Source organism: Gopherus flavomarginatus, chromosome 8 (assembly GCF_025201925.1).
Source record: "Gopherus flavomarginatus isolate rGopFla2 chromosome 8, rGopFla2.mat.asm, whole genome shotgun sequence".
Classification (NCBI taxonomy): Eukaryota; Metazoa; Chordata; order Testudines; family Testudinidae; genus Gopherus; species Gopherus flavomarginatus.
The window spans coordinates 15,525,890-15,548,293 of NC_066624.1; the positions used below are offsets into that span (position 1 = coordinate 15,525,890).

The 22,404-nt window shown below is 43.7% G+C and overlaps 1 protein-coding gene across 11 annotated transcripts in view; it reads right to left on the reverse strand.

Moving 5' to 3' along the window:
- The window catches only part of TENM1 (teneurin transmembrane protein 1), a 1,412,425-nt gene that overhangs the window by 216,896 nt on the left and 1,173,125 nt on the right, over positions 1–22,404 (reverse strand). For all 11 annotated transcript variants that reach the window (XM_050964456.1, XM_050964455.1, XM_050964457.1 and 8 more), the window contains one exon: positions 5,267–5,507. In XM_050964456.1, the coding sequence (XP_050820413.1) occupies positions 5,267–5,507 (241 nt within the window). The remainder of the gene's footprint in view (positions 1–5,266; positions 5,508–22,404) is intronic.

The following is a 22,404-nucleotide window of genomic DNA, read 5'->3' on the forward strand; positions in this document are numbered from 1 at the left end:
GGTGGTCATCTAGTCCAACCCTCTGCTCAAAGAATCCCCATGTTTGGAGAGTTTAGAACCAAATCCAAACTTTATTGCTTAGATGTATTGCTAATTAGACAATAGCTAAAAATCACAGGTGATTTGAACCCCCAGGGTCTCCCCTATTTTCCTAACATTTTAAAGTTACGTATATGAATTAATGATAACTGAATCTCAGGTTCACTGCCTGATACCTCAATGCCCTCTTTAGAGGGGTTGTTACCAGGATGCCAAGGCTACTTAAATGAAGTTTTCTTTGCCACAGTACCTTGGGCATAGACAGTACATTGAAGTAGATTTCAGTCTACTCAGCATCTTATTGCTAACATGGTAAATGGGTTAGAGGAACTAGAATGAAAGTTAATAAAAAATGAAGGAATAAGCAAACATGTAAAACACTTTAGTGCAAAATACAGAAATGAAAATAAACACTTTGGGGGAAAATCAAAGTTAAAAAAGTTATTGTGAATCTAGTCTCTTGGAAAAACAAGTGCCAAGTTGTACACAAAATAAGCACATCCAAAACTTGATCTGACTTATCCTTGAAAAGGGCACCATAGCATAACAGAAAAAGGACTAAGATTAGTATTACCTTTAGAAACAACATTTTAAAATGCCATTTTTCCATCTTACATTGGAGCTGACTGAAATAAAGGCATAGTGAAGTACAAGGAAAACACAGCAAGAAGTGGAATACATACAATAATATTGATATAAGAGGGAACAGAAGAGAGGGGAACTATGCTTTACTGCATTGTCTGAGTTTAAACTGTACCCTGTAAAAAGCAGTAAGCCAAATTCAGATGGGGCTGTCAAAGTTAATGACAATATATGGCACTGTAAATCAGAAGATTTGAAAGATTAGAGCAAAGTATCTATGAATCCTGAAAAATATAATTATTTTAGAGGGAAGGAAGGGAATAGGCAATAGATTGTGCTTACTATATCCTGGAGGAGAAAAATCAATTATGTAAGAGGCCAATAATACTATGCCGCTAAAAAAGAGAATTAATGGTACCTGTGTTTTATGTTATGCGAGATCTTTGCAGTCTTTTGTTGAAAATATTTACAAATTATGATCTATGTGTTGCAATGAAATTAATGCATGTTCATAAGTCATTTTAATAGTAAATAAGTTGTTCTCAGTACTGTATGTGAATACATATTATGCAATTGTATATATGCACATATATCATTCTCTTGGATGGCTATAACTCAGTCAGTTGGGAGTCCAACCTGCTGGAACCTTTTCCTCCTATTTCTTTGTCAGCAGCTTCTCTCATACCTCCTCCACTAAAATGTCCTATGTGTACTTGACTTTTTTTTTCTTTTGAGTTTATTTTAATCCAGAATGGCTCACGGTTGGGGAAAATATTTCTCTATCACATTAATTAATATAGGAGAAGGGATAGTCTTGTTATTAAGGTATGGGACCGTTCCATAAAAAAAAGTTGCAATACTATAGAATACTATATTCTCGTGGGGGCCCCTGTGGGGCCCGAGGCCTGGGACAAATTGCCCCACTTGTCCCCCAGGCAGCCCTGATGGGACCTGGCAGATCTGAACTCCATTTCTGGCTCTGCCAAAGACTTCTTGTGTGAACTTGGGCAAGTCACTTCATCTATCTGTGCCTCAATCTATCCATCCAGGAAACTGAGATGACAACTCATCCCTGGATGGGGATGTAGTGAGGATTAATTCATTTATATTTATCCTTAGTCAGAAGCAAGTATTAGTATAATTTCTGTTTTGCCTTGTTATATAAGATATTATGAATACAATGTGTTACAACAGAAAAACAATTCTAAAATATACTGTTTCATTACCCACTCTTTTAGGTCTGACTTTTTCAATTCAGTCTAGATCTTCAAAGTCTAATTACAAAAGAGTATGTTTCTAATCGCAAAATGGTAAATATATTTTTAGAATTATTAAATTTTCCTTCACGTAAATGTGAAATATTACATATCTGCCACTATGGGTAGGCTGAGAAGTTTGCTCTATGTCTGATTATCTGTAGCAAACAGGATTTATAGGCCACATGATTAGTTCTCGGAAGTCTTTTGCTCTACGAAAAAAATTTCTAAATCTATATGGCTATAGTTAGACTGTGCAAACCCTGGTGAGGTTTAAGGATTAACATGAGATATTATTGGATGTAAGTACTGAACATGTGCATTCTGATTTTTCTCCAGTTATTAAGTTAGGGCATAAATTAATGTTTCTAAATCTACTATTCAATTGCTAATGTTCTAAAAAAATCTGCTTATGCATATTAGGTAGATTTGAGTACTATTATACAAGAAACATTTAGCACTGAAATACAGCTGCCATTGCCATATTTCTTGTATTTTCTAAGACTATTTTTAATTGTAGTGTATGTGTGTGTGTTGGGGGAGAACCTGGAGATTTAACTATTTCATTTTCTTGTCCCATCTGATCACTCCATGGGGAAGGGGAAAAAGAATCTTTTCTCTAAGGCTGTGTTGTGTGATCTAGGCCTTTTCTGACTGGTGACCACAGAAGCTATAACTTACAACTTCATTCATGGACATTATTTTTGTCCCCAAATAATTCCAGATTAATCCAAGAAAATAGCCACCAAGAGGTTCCTAAGAGGTTGCAGACTCAGCAGACACTGGAAATCAACAAAGACAGCCACTACCAACACCTTGGCCTGTGAGTGTTGAATGTGGAAAGCACCAAGACTCTCCCACTCACGGAAAAGGAATCCAGAGGTTGTTCTCCATCATGAATCTTCAATACAGAGCATGGCATTGTCATAAAGTAACAAATCAATCATTTACACTTTGACTGTATAATACCATTGATGGGAATGTTTCATAGCCAATTTAAGTCTGTAAAATTAATGAAAATCACTGAAAATGACAGGGCCGCCCAGAGGACTCGGGGGGCCTGGGGTCTTTGGTGGCAGGAGGTCCCTGCCGCCGAACACCTGGAGCAGAAGCAGCTCCGGGGGCCCAGGTCCCACGAGAGTTTTCCGGGACCCCCGGAGCAAGTGAAGGACCCCGCTCTAGGGGCCCCGAAAAACTCTCGTGGGGGCCTGGGGCAAATTGGCCCACTTGCCCCCGCCCTGGAAAATGATGGGGATTGAAAAGAGAGCACAGTTAAGCTACCAAAGATCTGCCTCCAAATAGGGAAGTCTGGAGAAGAAACAATGAGCTATTATGATGTATGAAGGCTACATGAAACCTGATCAGTGCCTGTTGAAGCCAATGGAAGAGTTCCCATTGTGTTCATGAGGCACTGGATCAGGCCAATAAGCAATATAATATCAGTGAAATATTAGTTAAAATACCAATCCTTGCATCATAGAAACCACTGGAGATCTTTCATCCTGAAAATAATGTAATCAGAAATTCTGATCCCAACCATCTGTTGTATTTTGAATTTTTAAAAATTATTATCTACACAGTAATGGAATCAGATTGGAAAGTTACTGGTACATGTTCTTTGTACTTGAAATATACATATTTTGGAGGTATGTGCTCCAATACTTTTCTGCAGTTTTTCCTCGACTTATTACTCTTGAATTATTTCAGAGTAAACCAAATATGCTTTTTCTGGCCTCGGCTTTTATATAAAACCCTACATTATGAAATTCTGCTAAGGCCTTCACATATAATTTAAAAATGATATCTTGCCTGGTTATAGGACATATGTGGGTGAAATCTGGGCAAACATGGTTAAATGTAAATTTGAAATGGAAGCATCAGAAAAATCTCACAGGGACCATATTATGTATTAATTTTAAAATAGTCATTTTCTGATCAAAAATTTAAGTTGTGCATTCATGTGATGAGTTGACATACCCCTAGATTCCTTTCCTGGCATTCATTTTTCAAGAAAATAACATACTGAAGTCTTAACTCAGAAAGTAATAATGATCAAAATTAAATCAGCCCCTCCATTCATTTCCAATTCACGCCTTCTCAGAAGGGAGTAAATTATTCAAAGTGACACTGGTATATTGTACAATCAAATTATATTAAGAAGTATGTTGCATATTTTGTTCTGAGTCAAGCCAAAACAATTTCATCTCATTGCAAGACCAAATTTTTCCCTCAGATAATAGTTAAATAATTTCACATATATGTTTGAAAGGAAAATGCTTTTGTGGAAGTACTCATTATATTAAATAGTGAGTGTTAGATTTATGTGAAATTCATCAATTTCAGTACATGTGGGGAAAACTGAACAATTCTTAGTGTTTTGAACAAACCTGAAAACCAAATGGAAGCACCAGCCAAGACTACTCAGGTTCAGACCCACAATGTTCCATGTGGGGAAGGAGAAGCTTGTGCAAAACTCAGTAATTAATTTACTCAAAAGGTCTGTAACATGGCCCAACTTTCAGGATGATAACTAGACAGGACTTGAATGGTTGGCACAGCTCTAATTAATGGCCATAAAATTAGCTATTCAGATTACAATAACAGCTTTCAGCCAAAAATGTCAAGGATAGCCGTGCATTCACCTCAGGAGACAGAATTTGTCTCTCTACATTACAGATTCTTTCCGAACTGGAAATATATTTTATTCAGATTATTATTTTGCAGACTATATTATTCAAGTAAATTATCCGTAGCTCAATCCTTGACTTCAATATTTGTTTTTTGAGGCAGTAAGGCTTTCATAATCAGGCCTCAGATCATCAACTGAATGTGATGTTGATTCTATAATCATTTCTGAAACTTCACACCATTTTGGCCTTCTTTTGCTTATACATATCTGAAGACATCCTGGATGTTTATGTACAATGATAATTTCGAGGGGATTGTTTCACACCTCTGGTTTATCAGGAGGCCAAAGACTGCAGGCTGAATGCTTTCAGATCTTATGGAGTGCAGCGATTCCCTGAGGCGTGGCCTCCATGCGGAGTTTCTTTGATGCTTCTAAGGCAAAATGCCTCCTTTCACACAAGATGGGGCTGCATAAGTGCACAGATGTGTGCATACAAATCTACATCTTTGGAGTTCAATTATACCTCCCCACAACACTTTTCAAAATGTGCTTTTCTGAGCTTTAATGATCTAGGTTAACTAATAACATGATGATGATAACAATAATGCTTATGATACCATGGCTTCACATCAAAAAGCTTTGTGTGTCCTGAACTACAAAGCAATTCTTTCTCTCACTACTATTATTTTCTCATCTCATCCTCAGACCCACCCCACCTTTTTTTAAACTCTTAAGAATAGTAAACTCCATTTATATATACCTTGTCTCCAATGGTATATTACTATTCAAGACCCAGCTGTTATGCAGATGTACAGAATCTTGCGTACTGGTTGGAGGGGTTTGAGTAGCTGGACTGGGCTGACTGCGGGTGGTCATTGATCTTTTCTGGAGAGAATCTGCTGTTGGAGGTGGTTTTCTGCTGCAGGTGCATGCATGTGGTGGTGGTGGAGGGGGTGGGAGTGGTCTGAATGTGAACTGGTTACGTGGGCTGCCCGGTATATCTAAAAAAAAGCAAACCAGAAAGAAAAGACAAACAAATCCACAGAGTTACTATTTTGAACAGCAATCAGAAAAGCATGGTATTATATTTAACAGGATTACAGTATTGTGCAGTAGAGGTTTAATTTCAGGCTGTCTGTAAAATGTTATTGTAACATATGAATTCATTTAAAATCCTCTTATGAAATAAAGAATATTCACAGATTTGAATTTGTATGTAAATTCTTCAGTGCTGCAGTGGTTAAAATAAATGAAGCAGCACTCATAATTTGTCACAGCATTTTTTTGAACAAATAAATCAGAGTGACATTGAGTTACAGCACAGAAACCATCTGATTTCATCGGCTGTAAATCCCATTTAGGAAAATACCTGTGAAAGAAACAGACAGGTTACAAGAATAAACATCCTGCACTTCAAATCAAAACAGAGAATAATTCAATCAAGCCCTTTACAAAACCACTAAGTAATAAACATCTCCCATGAAATAAGGTTAACAGATTTACACTACTATGTATCAGAGGGTAGCCGTGTTAGTCTGGATCTGTAAAAGCAGCAAAGAATCCTGTGGCACCTTATAGACTAACAGACGTTTTGGAGCATGAGCTTTCGTGGGTGAATACCCACTTCCTCAGATGCATGTAATGGAAATATCCAGGGGCAGGTATATATATGTGTGCTAGCAAGCAAGCTAGAGATAACGAGGTCAGTTCAATCAGGGAGGATGAGGCCCTGTTCTAGCAGTTGAGGTGTGAAAACCAAGAGAGGAGAAACTGGTTCTGTAATTGGCAAGCCATTCACAGTCTTTGTTCAATCCTGAGCTGATGGTGTCAAATTTGCAGATGAACTGAAGCTCAGCAGTTTCTCTTTGAAGTCTGGTCCTGAAGTTTTTTTGCTGCAGGATGGCCACCTTAAGGTCTGCTATAGTGTGGCCAGGGAGATTGAAGTGCTCTCCTACAGGTTTTTGTATATTGCCATTCCTAATGTCTGATTTGTGTCCATTTATCCTTTTCCGTAGAGACTGTCCAGTTTGGCCGATGTACATAGCAGAGGGGCATGACCTCTGCTATGTACATCAGGACATAGGACTTTTCAGGACCAGACTTCAAAGAGAAACTGCTGAGCTTCAGTTCATCTGCAAATTTGACACCATCAGCTCAGGATTGAACAAAGACTGTGAATGGCTTGCCAATTACAGAACCAGTTTCTCCTCTCTTGGTTTTCACACCTCAACTGCTAGAACAGGGCCTCATCCTCCCTGATTGAACTGACCTCGTTATCTCTAGCTTGCTTGCTAGCACACATATATATACCTGCCCCTGGATATTTCCATTACATGCATCTGAGGAAGTGGGTATTCACCCACGAAAGCTCATGCTCCAAAACGTCTGTTAGTCTATAAGGTGCCACAGGATTCTTTGCTGCTTTTACACTACTATGTTAATGTATTTGTCAGTTAGGCCTGGGAAAAGGTTCAAGCAGAGACTGTCAGAGAGGCAATAATGACACACTCCTGGAGAAGGTTCTGTGGTATTAAAAGCAGAGGAGCTGTCAGTCAACATCAGACCAGACTGTAAAGTGAATGCAGCTCTTAGTAGGAGCTTTAAGGAAAGGCTGTTGTGTTTGCATAATCACTTTTCTGTTACTTGCTAGTACTGTTGTTGCCCAAGACAACTTAGGAGTGTCATCCTGCTGTTGCTGCTACTTTGAAGATACTAAGCACCTGTTTCTACTGTTCACTCAGGAGAGACTCAAAAATCTATTATGCAGGAGCAAGAGAGCCAAGGGAAAAATTATGAGCAGCTGAGCAAGGAAATCCCTCAGAGACAGTGTGAAGATGCTACTATTATTCTTTAAGGACTGCTGTAACTATTGCTTTACTAACAAATAGCTGACAAAATATGAATACTTTGCTGCCAGTGAACTGTCATGCTATTGACAGGAAAGACCTTCAACCCCTAAACTGGTGGCTCACATTTGCTAGTATTCCTGCTGCCAGGAAACTTCTCACCCTTCCACAGAGTGTAGCTAACTTTTAAGTAATACATTACTAACCCTTAAGCTTTGAGAACTTCAGTCTTTCTGTTTGCATCATATGTACCACAATGAAACCTGCCAGATTTTGCATCTTATTTTCATACACACTTGTACACACACAGTCACACTGACTGGTATGGAGAGTTTCCAAGTGTTCTTCAGAAAGGAAAGGGAAGAGCTCTCAGGGCTTTTAGGCACTGAAATGTCCCAGTCTAGGAGCCTGTCTTATACATACATGTGCCAAGGGCAACACACCTCCTATGGCAAACATTTTACCTCCATGTTACACATGCCCACCCACAAGATAGAATCTTTTGCAAATTTCAGTTTGCATGATAGCAATCAGATCAGGAATGGAAATGTGTCAGGAGCTGGTATGAAACAGTTATAACGACCCTAGGGACAGTCATCAGGCAGCAGTGATCCAACCACTTAAACTTCCTCCTGCAGTGGGAAGTTCTGCAGTCCACTGCCTCTTCTTTCTCACTGCCAACTGCACAGTCACTTCTAGTGTAAGGTTTCTCAGATGGTGGAGCACAGCCCAGAAATTGGCTTTGAGGGGATTGCCTCATACTGACTGAGAAACCTCCATTGCCCACAGAGAAAAATAACAGTCACTGACCTCTAGTGGAGCCTAAACAAGCACCACTCTTCAACTGCCCCAACTGCTTCTGCTGCTTTGTTCCCTCCCTATGCTAACCCAATCCCACAGCTGCTCTCACTCCCCAGACAGCCCAATTTAAATTCTCTGTTTCAATATGCAATTCCTCTGTAGGCTCAGGCTTGTGGCATTCCTTGTGAGTTGTGAATGTATGCTGTATGTGTTTGTTATACAGTAACTTCTTTTGGTTGTTGTTTCCAAGGGCTTTTTATTTTCATACCAGTATCTCATTCTAGTAAGGCTACTTAGGGTGGAATTCTGATGATCCCCAGATCCCTGGAAGGAACTATCTTTGTGCTTCATTTTCAGCAAGTATTTTCTTAAGAGCTGTGACTGATGCATTGTTTTCATGCTGGAAGGTGAATGGCCTTTTGTGAATAGTGACAGCTGGTTTAGATGGCAGGTGACAAATGGCATCAATTTCCTAATGACACACAATGCTAATCCCAACCAGAGAAACAACAGCCAGTGTTGGGAGTCAAGCCAAGAGTCAGAGCCAGAGGCCAGGGCAGGGATCAGGAGCAAGGAAGGAAGGCAAGAATCAGGAACAGGTCAGGAAAGCAGGAACCAGGGACAAGTCATGAAGGTAGGGCTCAGGTGTCAAGCATGAAGGCAGGGTCCAAGGTAGCAGCCACCTAGGAATTCACTCAGTTGCACGGACAACTTCCTGTCTCTCTTTCTGGCTTAAATAGTGTACCTTGGCCCAATCAAGGACTCTGGAGTGCTTCAAGATGCAGTAACTGCTAAGACCTTGCATGGCTCCTCCTACCGGTGATGGGTGGAAGAACTGTAGGATCCATATCTAAAGTTCCCTCTTAGCTGTGCGGCTGCACAGCAGACTATCAAGGGCTGTGCAGGTGGGAAGAGGCGCCTCTCCCCAAGCCCCGTGCTGCAGTGGCAAGAGAGGGATAGGGAGAGTCCTCTCTCCCTGCTGCAGCCCACGGGCAGCCAGCACCCCAAACCCCTCAGCCCCGGACCCACCCCCGAGCCCACCCCGCCAGCCACAGCCCCCATCCCAACCCTCTGCCTTAGCCCTTAGCCCCCTCCCATACCCCAAATTCTTCATCCCCATCCCCATCCCAGAGCCTGCACCTCCAACGGGATCCCTCATCCCCTGCATCTCAAACCTCTGCCCCAGCCCCCAGCCCGCTCCCACATTCTGAACCCCACTACCCTACTCCCGCTACACATCACCTCCATATTGGTGAACATAAAATTCATTCCGCACATGGATGTAAAAAAGTAGAGGGAACATTGATCCACATAGCAATGCATCCTCCAGCCCCACTACTACTCCTTTTGCCTCATTGTCACTTACTTCCTGTGCTGGCACATAGATATCTGCCACAGAGCTCAGTTTGTTCCATGCCACATGTAAATTTTATGCTATGTGGACCCCAAATCCTGTCTATGCTTGTACAATTGTACTGCCCATTTCTGCTGGCATGTGGCAGATGGGAAGAATTTTTCCCAACAATATTAGTACTCAAAATGTACATATGCACCATATTCCCTGGGTGATTCCACTTTAATCTCCTCCCACCCACAGCAGAAAACACTATACTTGTCAACCTTTTGTGTGACTATATCATATAAAACTCTGATTCACAATCAAAGTGGTAGGTGGGGGAGGAGGTGAGACAGAAAGAGAAAGATTTAGGAATAGACCCTCAGCTGGTGTAACTGGTGCAACTTCATTGACTTGAGCTGAGAATCTGGCCTTGAATTTCTAATTAGCTTTTTACAGACTATTTCTAATTTGCTGAAGTTATTTTTATTTTACTTACTTGGAGATTAAGTCTACATCTCATTAACTTTATTTTTATATTACAGAAAAATGTTGCTTGTGATAAAACAATGTTTGTGTCTAAATCTGCATACCAACGATTCCTTAGAGTTCTAAATGCACAGTAGACTGTGCAAACTAACTTCATACAAAATCATTTAAATACCTCAGCAGTAAAATTATGCATGGAAATTTGTCTAAAACCAACAAGCACCTAAAGTGTGCGGGTATGATATGGGAATTAGCTTAGCTGTGAAGTTGTATCCTCCTGTTATTCTTCACATAATGCTGTCTATTCACTGCAATATCTGTCTTCATTCTTAATTGTTACTGACAGAATACTGTTCAGATATTTTAATTTCCTAGGAAATCAAAAAGTCCATCTATGAAATGTAAAAATGGTATATAATTAGTTTTAAATATACTTATTAGCATGATAGAAGTTACTGTTCACCTGAAAACATAACTACAAAATATGTCCTCAGCCCAAAATTCTTGGTTATAATATTTATGCTCAGATCATGTTCCCTTGAAAAAACCTACAGTAGTGACCAAGTTTAGGCAAATGCTCTGTGGCCTCATTTGTGCAGCCCCATGTGCTACAGAAAGAGGTATTTCAAATCTGCCAGCAAATCCAGCTTTGCCCCTGTAGGGTGACTAGTGATGGAAGAACCCATTTCAGATATGTGGTGTCGAAGCTCTATGTCCCCAAGAGTTTATTTCTCAGAATCTCTCTCATTTCAGGAGGACAAATTCAGGGGAAAAAAAAATCTGTTTTCTGAGAATGTTCATTTGAGGCTATGCTTGTTTTAACATCTCTTTGTTTTCTTTTGGGGGTACTGTATCTTATCCCTTCTTGCTATACAAAAAATAAACATTTTCATGTTACTTTACGTTAGGCATTCTTGCTTTGTGTACAGCGGTGGTAATTCATTCAGCTTTTTATCTGGAGATATCCTTTGAGATACTTACTCTCCAAGAGTAAGAATCCTATGATGATAGTATCTTTAAAGAAGGAAAAATTATTTCCTCATAATTCTGCTTCTTTGAAGAGAACATCTCATAGGATTCTTTTTTTAAAAATCAGAGTCTGGGTCTAGTTTAGGGGTGGATTATTTTTACTGTGGTTTTGATCAATCCCATTGGATGATATTTGGTTAATATTACTTGAAAATATATCTATAATCAGAGGCCATATAGCTAAATTTTTATGGAGAAAGGGAAGGGAGGAATAAGATCCTTTAAATACATGGATTATTAACTTCTGCCTAGTAATTCAGGTAGTTGATGTTGTAAAGCAAAGCCAAAGAAATGATGGAGAAGAACATTGAGCATATTACTGATTTTTTATCTTGTTGTTGGGGGAGTAGATCCCCTTTTAAAATATCACTGTCCTTCACTTGGGCTGTAAGTTGGTTGTAGGTTTGCACAGGGTAAAGATTTTCAAACATGGCATTGTTTTAGTAGTATAGATTTTCACAATATGCTGTCATTTTTATGGCACGTTTGGACTGTGAATGGAGTAATATTCTGAACAAACTGGTTGCCAACCTTAATTCTCTCCTATTATAATGGTTGAACACTGTAAAATGTAACAGTGATGAGCTCCCAATATTTTAACATGAAGCTCTATAAAGAATTTCCTCTTTAACTTCTGATAAATCTCACACACCAGGATTGCATGTGCTTGCAGAGAGGAGGGATGAGGGACTGTAGCATTTAATTATCTGTTTATACAAAATGCCTGTAGAGTATATCGGAGGGAGTATACCCCCTGGGGAAATTCCCTGAAAGCACCTGACCCTTGGTAAAATCTGGTATATTCTACAAGCAAAATATTTCCTCTTTCGAAGCCTTAAAATTGAAAGTAATCTCTGAAAGGGAAGATGCGTAAGTACGGAGGCTGGGGTAAAAGTCAACCAGAAAGAGAAAGCACCCTAATCTTTTTTTCAATGTGTAGGAGGGTTTGTAAAAAGATGATCCAGTAAACTCAAGGGACTACTACTCCTCCCCCCAAGAACATAACAGAAAGCTATTCCATACATAGTTCATTATTGATTGAAAATTATTTTGAGCACAGCTAGTATAAGCCACACACCTCCTGGGTGCAGTGCTCTGTCCCATCTAGTGGCACTGTGACCACTTAGAGAGAGAGATTAATGAATTTTCTCTACAGCCTAGAGCCATATGGCTCATGCAGGAGAGGCTCATGCATTTAGCTCCAGAGTTCTCAGGTTTGATCCCACCTAGCCACGACCAGGATCTGTCGGTGTTACACTAGGAATTTGGCAGAACTATTTTCATGGCACTTTTGACAGATATTTCATTATCCATTCTCCATCCATAAAACCAGAAATGGGACAAAAGAAATCTGATGAGGTTCAACAAGTTGAACCAAGATGAGTCCTGCACTTAGGATGGAAGAATCCCATGCACTGCTACAGGATGGGGATTGACTGGCTAAGCAGCAGTTCTGCAGAAAAGGAACTGGGGATTACAGTGGATGAGAAGCTGGATATGAGTCAACAGTGTGCCCTTGTTGCCAAAAAGGCTAGTGGTATATTGGGCTGCATTAGTGTGAGCATTGCCAGAAGATCAAGGGAAGTGATTATTCCCCTCTATTGGGCACAGGTGAAGCCACATCTGGAGTACTGTGTCCAGTTTTGGGCCCCCCAGTACAGAAATAATGTGGACAAATTGGAGAGAGTCCAGTGGAGAGCAACAAAAATGAGTATGGGGCTGAGGCACATGACTGATGAGGAGAGGCTGAGGGAACTGGTCTTATTTAGTCTGCAGAAAATAAGAGTGAGGGGTGATTTGATAGCAGCCTTCAACTACCTGAAGAGGGGTTCCAAAGAGGATGGAGGTAAGCCGTTCTTAGTGGTGGCAGATGACAGAAGGAGGAGTAATGGTCTCAAGTTGCAGTGGGGGAAGTCTAGGTTGGATATTAGGAAAAACTATCTCACTAGGAGGGTAGTGAAGCACTGGAATGGGTTACCTAGGAAGGTGGTGGAATCTCCATCCTTAGAGGTTTTAAGGCAAGGTTTGACAAAGCCCTGGCTGGGATGATTTAATTGGGGTTGGACTAGCTGACTTCCTGAGGTCTCTTCCAACCCTAATCTTCTATGATTGTATCATTTAGTGACAAGGGAACAGTATCCTGTATTGCTACCCACTGAAGTATGTAAAAGAGAATATATTAAAAAGTAATGAACCTTAAAAGTTTTGCATTTAATCTGTAGTGCTTTTAAGTATTTTAATTCTTTCCAGCTCCTAAATTTATTATTTATTGGTATATTTCTTCACCAAATATGTACTGGTTGAATTTGAATTAGCTTGGAATCCATTATTTAATTAAATAGTATAATATGTTCTGAGAATTTAGTTTTCTATTTAAAAGTTCCCTGGGTATTAAAACTGCTCAATTAGAATCAGAGCTGCAACAGTTTATCAAGTGGAGATGAATGAGCATCATCAAAATCTTATTTATGAAAACAAAAACACTGGAATGGATAAATATGAAAGAGTACAATGAGAAGAGATCTTAGAGTCACTGCATATTTGGCGAGAAAGACCGCATCCAGAGCACTGCACACAGCACAGAAAGGCATGTAATGAAGAATTGAAAAAGATCAGGTGTTGCAAGGATAACAAAGATAAATATTAAGGTGTGAGGCTAGGAGAAGCTTATAGTCCACGGCCCCGAACCTGCAATAAGATGGGGACATCTCATTCAGGATCAGGGCCTAAGATGACCAAAGAACAATTTTGTCCAACATGTGTGCTGGAGACAAACAGTATTGTAGAGTTACTTGTTTCTGTATTTAGGCATGATCTTATGAGGTTCTCATAATCTTAACTTATTGAAATTCTACCTTTCTATGAGAGTACATTTTACAAGACTTTGTCTGCATATTTATGTGTATATGCCCTGTGACCCGACAAAGCCCTTTATATGTTGCCCATATCTGAACCCTTTCTATTTCTGCTATATTGTTTTTGGGACAGGAAGAGCAGAACAAAAACTAGTATTCCAAATACAATTGATTTATATATTGACATTATAATATTTTCAATAAGCACTTTTGACTCCCATCTTAAACATAAAATTCATTGCTTTTGTAGAATTTTTGTGTTTGTCTTTTCCTAGTCTTACTATATTGTCAAGCTTTTTGAGTATGAAACACAGAACTCCATCTCAAAGGACGTCAACAAAAGTATAAGCAGTTCTATGCAAAATTAAAACAAATTTATCAGACAACCAGAAGTTTGTAAACTCTATTAAAGAAAAGATATCTCACAAACGTACAGCATCTAAAGACTCACATATATAATTTCATACCTATTTCTTTATAAAAGAAGGATGAATCCTACAAATGTCATTATTTAATGTGTTCTACAAATGCAATAACTTACAATTGCACTACAATTAACAGAGGTCTTGTCCCACGTTTTTCATTCTCAATAGTATCAATGAATATAAAATATTGAGAAATATTGCAATAATATAACATCAAAGTAATGATCTACTTCACTTATAAATTCAGTTCACTATGTTCATACATACCCCATTAAATGTTTTCTTTTAATTCTTAGTGGCAAGTGCATTACAAGTGTTCACATGTATCCCTTACAAGCTATAGGATACATCTTAACAGCTCCTAATTTAATTTGTGCGCCATTTTAACACAAGTAGATTTGGAAAAATAAGAATGGTAACCCTTTCCTAACATTCCTAAAATATTTATTCATGCTGTTTTTCTTTAAAATATTGAAGTCTAATCATCTTTACAAATGAAATATGATGGTTGTAAAATGCAGGTTACAGTTTAATTCTCATTTTAAAGCATAACCGGCTTTTATGATGACCATGGCTCTGGCTATGTAATGTTAAGAATGTGTTCCATCCACAACCTATTAAGATGTTAAGGATTTCCAAATTATAAATACCATACAATGCCTCCATTTCTTCAGGATCTTTACAGTATAAGATGCTAAACTGCTTACCATAATCTCTAAATGACTGATATGTGTAAGGTTCATCTTACAATTAGCTTGTATAAAAGTATATCTGTTCCATACAGAATACCAGTCTAAAACAGAATGGTGGGGTAGAAGTTACAGCACCATAACCAGACTTCAGTCAAAAAATATTTTTTTCTGAAGGAAATGCTTTGTGAGTATGGGCTCAATCCTGTTTGTTATTGTATACCTCCTCTGAAACACTAACTGCCCTTGTTTCCCATTGACTTCAACAGCAACTGTGAACAGTACTCAGAGACTCAAGATCAGACTATATAAAATTTCAGAATATATTGGCTAAATTTCCTTTTGAAGTAACTACTTTAGTGGAGTAACCTGAGCACAGAATTTGACCCATTATTTTCACTCGAAAGACTACAACACTGTTATGATTTCAACTTTGTGTCATTTAAAAAAATGAATGGTGTTCTTTGGCCCCAATCCTTCCAATACTTAAGCATGCATATAACTTTTTGCTGAGACACTCCTGCAGTAGTTGCTACTAGTGATGGTTGGATAGATGTTAAACAAAGATCTTTATCAGAAGACATCTCTAACAGTCTTACAACTTATAACTTCAAAAAAGACGGTTACTCACCTTTGTAACTGTTGTTCTTCGAGATGTGTTGCTCATATCCATTCCAGTTAGGTGTGTGCGCGCTGCGTGCACGTTCGTCAGAGATTTTTACCCTGGCAACACTCGGTGGGCCAGCAGGGTGCCCTCTGGAGTGGCGCCGCTATGGCGCCTGATATATACCCCTGCCGGCCCATCCGCTCCTCAGTTCCTTCTTGCCAGCTACTCCGACAGTGGGGAAGGAGGGCGGGTGTGGAATGGATATGAGCAACACATCTCGAAGAACAACAGTTACAAAGGTGAGTAACCATCTTTTCTTCTTCGAGTGCTTGCCCATATCCATTCCTGTTAGGTGATTCCCAAGCCTTACCTAGGCGGTGGGGTCGGAGCGAGACGTTGCGGAATGTAAAACCGCTGCGTCGAAAGCGGCATCGTCTCTGGACTGTTGGACCAATGCATAGTGCGATGCAAAGGTGTGAATGGAAGACCAGGTGGCCGCGCGGCAGATTTCCTGTATGGGAACGTGGGCCAAGAACGCGGCACATGAGGCTTGAGCCCGAGTAGCATGGGCAGTGAGATGGCCAGTCGGGACGTGAGCCAAGTCATAGCATGTCTGAATACAGGATGTCACCCAAGATGCAATCCGTTGGGAAGAGATAGGCATGCCTTTCATGCGCTTCGCGACCGCTACAAATAGCTGAGGTGAACGCCGGAAGGGTCTGGTCCTCTCGATGTAAAAAGCGAGAGCCCTGCGGACATCCAGAGTATGCAGCTGCTGTTCCCGTTGCGATGAGTGCGGCTTTGGAAAAAAGACTGGCAGGAAGATGTCCTGATTAACGTGAAAGGCAGAGACGACCTTAGGGAGGAACGCCGGGTGTGGTCGCAGCTGTACCTTGTCCTTATGGAACTCCGTATACGGAGGATCCACAGTCAAAGCTCAAAGTTCTGAGACTCGTCTAGCCGAGGTGACAGCGACTAGGAACGCTGTCTTCCAGGACAGGTACAGCAGCGAGCATGTGGCTAAAGGCTCAAAAGGGGACCTCATGAGCTTGGTTAAGATGAGGTTCAGGTCCCGGTAGGGGTTGGGCGTTTGATCTGGGGACAGAGTCACTCCAAGCCCTTGAGGAATCTGGAAACTATAGGATGGGAAAAAATGGAACTGCCAGCCTCCCCAGGATGGAAGGTGGAAATAGCTGCAAGGTGCACTCTTAGAGAAGAGATCACTAGATCTTGCTGTTTGAGAGACCATAAATAGTCCAAGATAGTGGGGACTAATACAGACTGTGGAGAAAAGTCCTGCTGGGCGCACCAGTGACAGAAGCGCTTCCATTTAGTGAGGTATCTTGAACGCGTGGAGGGCTTTCTGCTTCCCAGCAGTACCTGTTGCACTGCGGCGGAACAACACAACTCCGATTGGCTCAACCAGCCAGCAGCCATGCAGTCAGATGAAGGGACTGCAGGTCTGGGTGGTGCAGCCTGCTGAAGTCCTGCATGATCAGGTCCGGGCAGACTGGCAGGGGAATCGGGCCTGACAGAGACAGATCGAGCAGCATAGTGTACCAATGCTGCCTCGGGCAAGCCGGAGCGATCAAGATAAGGCGGGCTCTGTCCTTGTGGAGCTTGAGAAGAACTCGGTGGATGAGAGGAAATGGTGGGAAGGCATAACAGAGGTGGCCCGTCCACGGAATGAGAAACGCGTCCGACAGGGAGCCTGGGGAGTGACCTTGTAGGGAGCAGAACACCTGGCATTTCCTCTTCTCCTGGGAGGCAAAGAGGTCTATGTGGGGAAAGCCCCACCTCCGGAAAACTGAATGGAGAATGTCCGGACAGATGGACCACTCGTGCACCAGGAAGGACCTGCTCAGGTGATCTGCAAGCGTGTTCCAGACTCCTGGAAGGAAGGAGGCTACTAGGTCTATGGAGTGGGCTATGCAGAAGTCCCACAGTTGGACCGCTTCCTGACACAAGGGGGAGGACCTTGTCCCTCCCTGTTTGTTTATATAATACATGGCCGTTGTGTTGTCCATGAATACTGCAACACAGTGGCCCTGCAGATGGTGCTGGAACGCTTGGCACGCCAGCCGGACTGCTCTCAGCTCCCGGACATTGATGTGTAGCGTCAAATCCTGGGACGACCAAAGGCCTTGGGTGTGCAGGTGCCCTAGGTGAGCACCCCAGCCCAGAGAGGACGCGTCCATTGTTAGGGACGTGGAGGACTGGGGAGGATGGAACGGCAGACCTGCACACACCCGGGACGATGCTCGCCACCAGTCAAGGGAGCTGAGAACGCTCAGCGGAACTGTCAGAATGATGTCTATGGCGTCTCTGCCTGGCCGATAGACGGAGGCTAGCCAAATTTGGAGAGGACGCATTCACAGCCTGGCGTGCTTTGTGACGAATGTGCATGCAGCCATGTGACCAAGGAGACCAAGACAAGTCCGAGCAGAGGTTGTTGGAAAACTCTGAAGACTTTGGACAAGGGAGACTATGGCCTGAAACCGGTGGGGGGGTAAACTGGCCGTCGCCAGGTTGGAGTCCAGCATTGCCCCGATAAACTCTATCCTCTGCGTAGACACCAGAGTTGACTTGTTTAGATTGAGGATCAGGCCTAGATGCATAAACAGGTCCTTGATAATGGACATGTGGCTGATGATTTGTGCCTCGGAGGCCCCTCGGATAAGCCAGTCGTCGAGGTAAGGGAAGACGCATATTCGACGACGGCGTAGGGAAGCAGCAGTGACCGCCATACACTTCGTGAAGACCTGAGGGGCCGAGGAGAGGCCAAAGGGGAGGACAGTAAACTGGTAGTGTTGATGATTTACCACAAAGCGCAGATACCTCCTGTGCGGGGGATAAATTGCAATGTGGAAATACGCATCCTGCATGTCAAGAGCAGCGTACCAATCTCTGGGATCCAGGGAAGGAATAATGGTTCCCAGAGATACCATGCGGAATTTGAACTTTTTGATGAATTTGTTCAGCCCTCGCAGGTCTAGGATAGGCCGGAGGCCCCCTTTCGCCTTGGGAATTAGGAAATATTGGGAATAAAACCCCTTGCCCCTTAACTCCTCCAGTACCTCCTCTATAGCTCCGATTGATAGGAGCCTGCGGACCTCCTGGATGAGGAGTTGCTTGTGAGAGGGGTCCCTGAAGAGGGACAAGGAGGGGGGTGGGAGGGAGGGGGTGAAACAAACTGAAGATGGTATCCAAGCTCCACCGTACGTAGGACCCAACGATCTGATGTCAACTGGGACCACGCAGCAAGGAATGGGGAAAGGCGATTGTAGAACTGAAAGGGATCCAGGGAGGCAATTGGTACACTGCTCTCGGGCACACCCTCAAAAGTTTGATTTGGGTCCCGGTGTTGGTTTGGTGGGACGGAATTGTTACCCCCTTGAGATCCAGACTGACATCTGCGAGTGGTACGACCTCGTCTTCTGGCAAAATCTTGCCTTTGCCGAGGCGAGGGGTAAGGGCGCTGGGGTTGGGAATGGAAGGACTGTCTTTGGGTCTGAGGCGTATGCATTCCCAACGAACGCATAATTACACGGTTGTCCTTCAGACTGTGCAGTCTGGGGTCCGTCTTTTGGGAGAACAAGCCTTGTCCATCGAACGGCAAGTCTTGTATGGTATGTTGCAACTCAGGTGGTAAGCCGGACACTTGCAACCATGACATACGGCGCATGGCTATGCCAGAGGTGACCGTTCTAGCCGCCAAATCGGCGGCATCTAGCGAGGCTTGTAAGGAGGTCTCGTGACCCTCTTCCCCTCCTCCAGGAGTGCTGCAAATTCCTGGCGGGAATCCTGCGGAACCAACTCGGCAAACTTCCTGACCGCCTCCCAGGTATTGTAATTGTATCTACCCAGGAGGGCTTGTTGGTTCGCTATGCGGAGTTGGAGGCCTCCCGCGGAATAGATTTTCCATCCCAACAAATCCATGCGCCGGGCCTCCCTAGATTTAGGCGCAGGGGCTTGTTGGCTGTGGTGCTCCAGTTCGTTGACGGACTGTACCACCAATGAACAGGGAGCGGGGTGCATGTAGAGGTACTCATACCCCTTGGAAGGCACCATGTACTTCCGTTTGACCCCCTTGGCTGTAGGTGGGATGGAAGCTGGGGATTGCCAGATAGTGTCTGCTCTAGCCTGGATCGAACGGATGAAGGGGAGAGCCACTCTGGTGGGTGTCTCTGCGGACACGATGCTAATCACCGGGTCCTCCACCTCTGGAACCTCCTCTACCGGCAGGTTGATATTCTGGGCGACAAGCCACAGAAGGTCCTGGTGTGACCGGAGGTCGATAGGAGGTGGCCCCGATGCTGACGTACCTGCTACTGTCTCATCCAGGGAAGAGGAGGATGACAGCCCCGGGACGAGTGGGTCCTGCACTGACGCCTGGTCCAGGGGGACCTCCATCTCCAGAAGGTCATGTGGGTCCGAGGCGTGTGCACTGGTTTCCTCTGCGCCAGCGGGGGGAGGTCGACTGACGGTGGCCTCGGGCACACGGTGCTCTGAGTGACCGGAGCGTGATGGGCCAGTCGGTTCACCTTGGGCTTGATGATATGCCCAAGGTGTCCAAAAGGACCACTGGTGAGGTCTGTGGTCTGGGCCATGGGCATGCGTATCTGAGAACCCGTAGGAGGCACTGTCCGCATGGGAGGAGACGGATGGATGACGCAAAGGCCACAGAGGAGCTGAAGTCAATTGGACCAGGTCTCTGCAGCCATTGGACTCCTGTCTGCGAGGTACCGGCGAATGGTACCGAGAGTCGTAGCGGTGCCGGGAGCGGGATCGGGACCTGCGACCAGCGTGGTGCCGGGAGGTCGACCGGTGCCTCACGTCTCCATGCCGAGATCGGCTGTGAGAGGTACGGCGGTGCCAGGATCTGGACCGGTGCTGAGAGTACAGTGATGGAGACCAGGATCTCGAGCGGTGCTGTGAGTACGACCGGTAAAGGGATGGAGAGCGGTACCGGGACTGCGAGCGGCACTGGGAGCGGGAGCAATGGCAGGACCGAGATCGTCTGCGGGACCTGGATCGGGATTGGCGGTGTCCCGCAGTGCCCGGCGAAGATGGCCTCATCATGGCGGGCTTACCCAGTGACTGAACAACCCGCACCGGCAGTGCCGGGGGTTGGGGCAGCTCAGACTCCGTCAGAGCAATTAATTCCCGAGCTGTGGAGAAAGTCTCCAGTATCGAGGGCACGACGAGCTCGACCACAGCGTGCGCTGGGGAGCTGGTAGGCACCGGACTCGACGGCTCCTGAGAGACCGGAATCAATGGTGCGGAGGCAAGCGGTGCCGTGGCAGTTGACGGTGCCAGGCAGTCTGCCTTGGATGTACGCTCCGACTGCAGTGTAGATACAGGTGCCGAAGGAGCCTTTTGCCTCTTGCTCCTCGGGGAGAGGGATCAGTGCCTGCCAGAGGGTTGAGCCGGTGAAGGCTGGTGCCAAGGAGCCTTTACTGGAACCATGCGTTCTGGTGCGGAGGAAGCACTCGTCCCCGGTGCCGGAGTCGGTGCCAAGGATGGAGGAGTTAGAGCTGCCTCCATTAAAAGTTGCTTGAGGCGAATGTCCCGCTCTTTCTTCGTCCGGGGCTTGAAAGCCTTGCAGATTCGGCACTTGTCCGCAAGGTGGGATTCACCCAGGCACTTTAAACAGGAGTCGTGCGGGTCTCCTGTGGGCATCGGCTGATGACAGACTGCGCAGGGTTTGAAGCCCAGTGAACCGGGCATGGGCCCGGGTACCAGGGGAGGAGAAGGGGCTAACCCCCGATCCCCTCTAACTATATACACAACTACTATAAAAACTACTAATATAAAAGTTAACTAGAACTATAGAGAACGAACTATATACACAATGACTATATAAATGAGCGAAGAGCTAGGGAGGTGGAGATCAGCTAAGCCGCGCTCCACTGTTCCAACGACCGACACGGGCCGTAAGAAGGAACTGAAGAGCGGATGGGCCGGCAGGGGTATATATCAGGCGCCATAGCGGCGCCACTCCAGAGGGCGCGCTGCCGGCCCACTGAGTGTTGCTCGGGCAAAAATCTCCGACGAATGTGCACGCGCGCACACCTAACTGGAATGGATATGAGCAAGCACTCGAAGAAGAATGTTCCATTACATAAACCAGAGAGAGACTATGTTGAATCTTCAAGGCAACAAGACCTAGATCTCATAGAAGGTTGTGCAGGTTGTGCTGTAGCTCGTTGAAGGCAGAGCTGCTGCTGTCAACAGTGCAGAAGTAAGGATAGCATGGCATGGTATTGCCACCTCTGCACTGCTGCCTGCAGAGCTGGGCTTTCAGTCGGCAGCCACCGCTCTCCAGCTCTGAGGGCAGTGCAGAAGTAAGGGTGGCAATACCACGGCTCTCCTTAAAATAACCTTGCAATCCCCCTGCAATTCTCTTTTGGGTCAGGATCCCCAATTTGAGAAACACTGATCTCATCAGTGAAATCTGTATAGTATAGTCTAAAAGCACAAAAAAGACCAGATTTCATGGTCTGTGACGTGTTTTTCATGGCCGTGAATTTGGTAGGCCCTAATAATAACGCCATGTACGATATCATGAAAGTTTTAAATGTTACCATATGGTAACACCCAAAGATACAATGACATCAGTGCTTGTTTACATAAAATAAACACTTGAAAAGAGGAGTGAATAACTAGAGCACATGCAGAATTTTTGTTTGGGTGACCTATCATACTTTTTTTAGAACGTCTGTCGTATTATCATTAGAATTATAGCTTTGCTTTGTATTATTTGTATCTACATTTTCTAAATATCAATTCACTCTTTATATGATACTGACTTTAAAGTT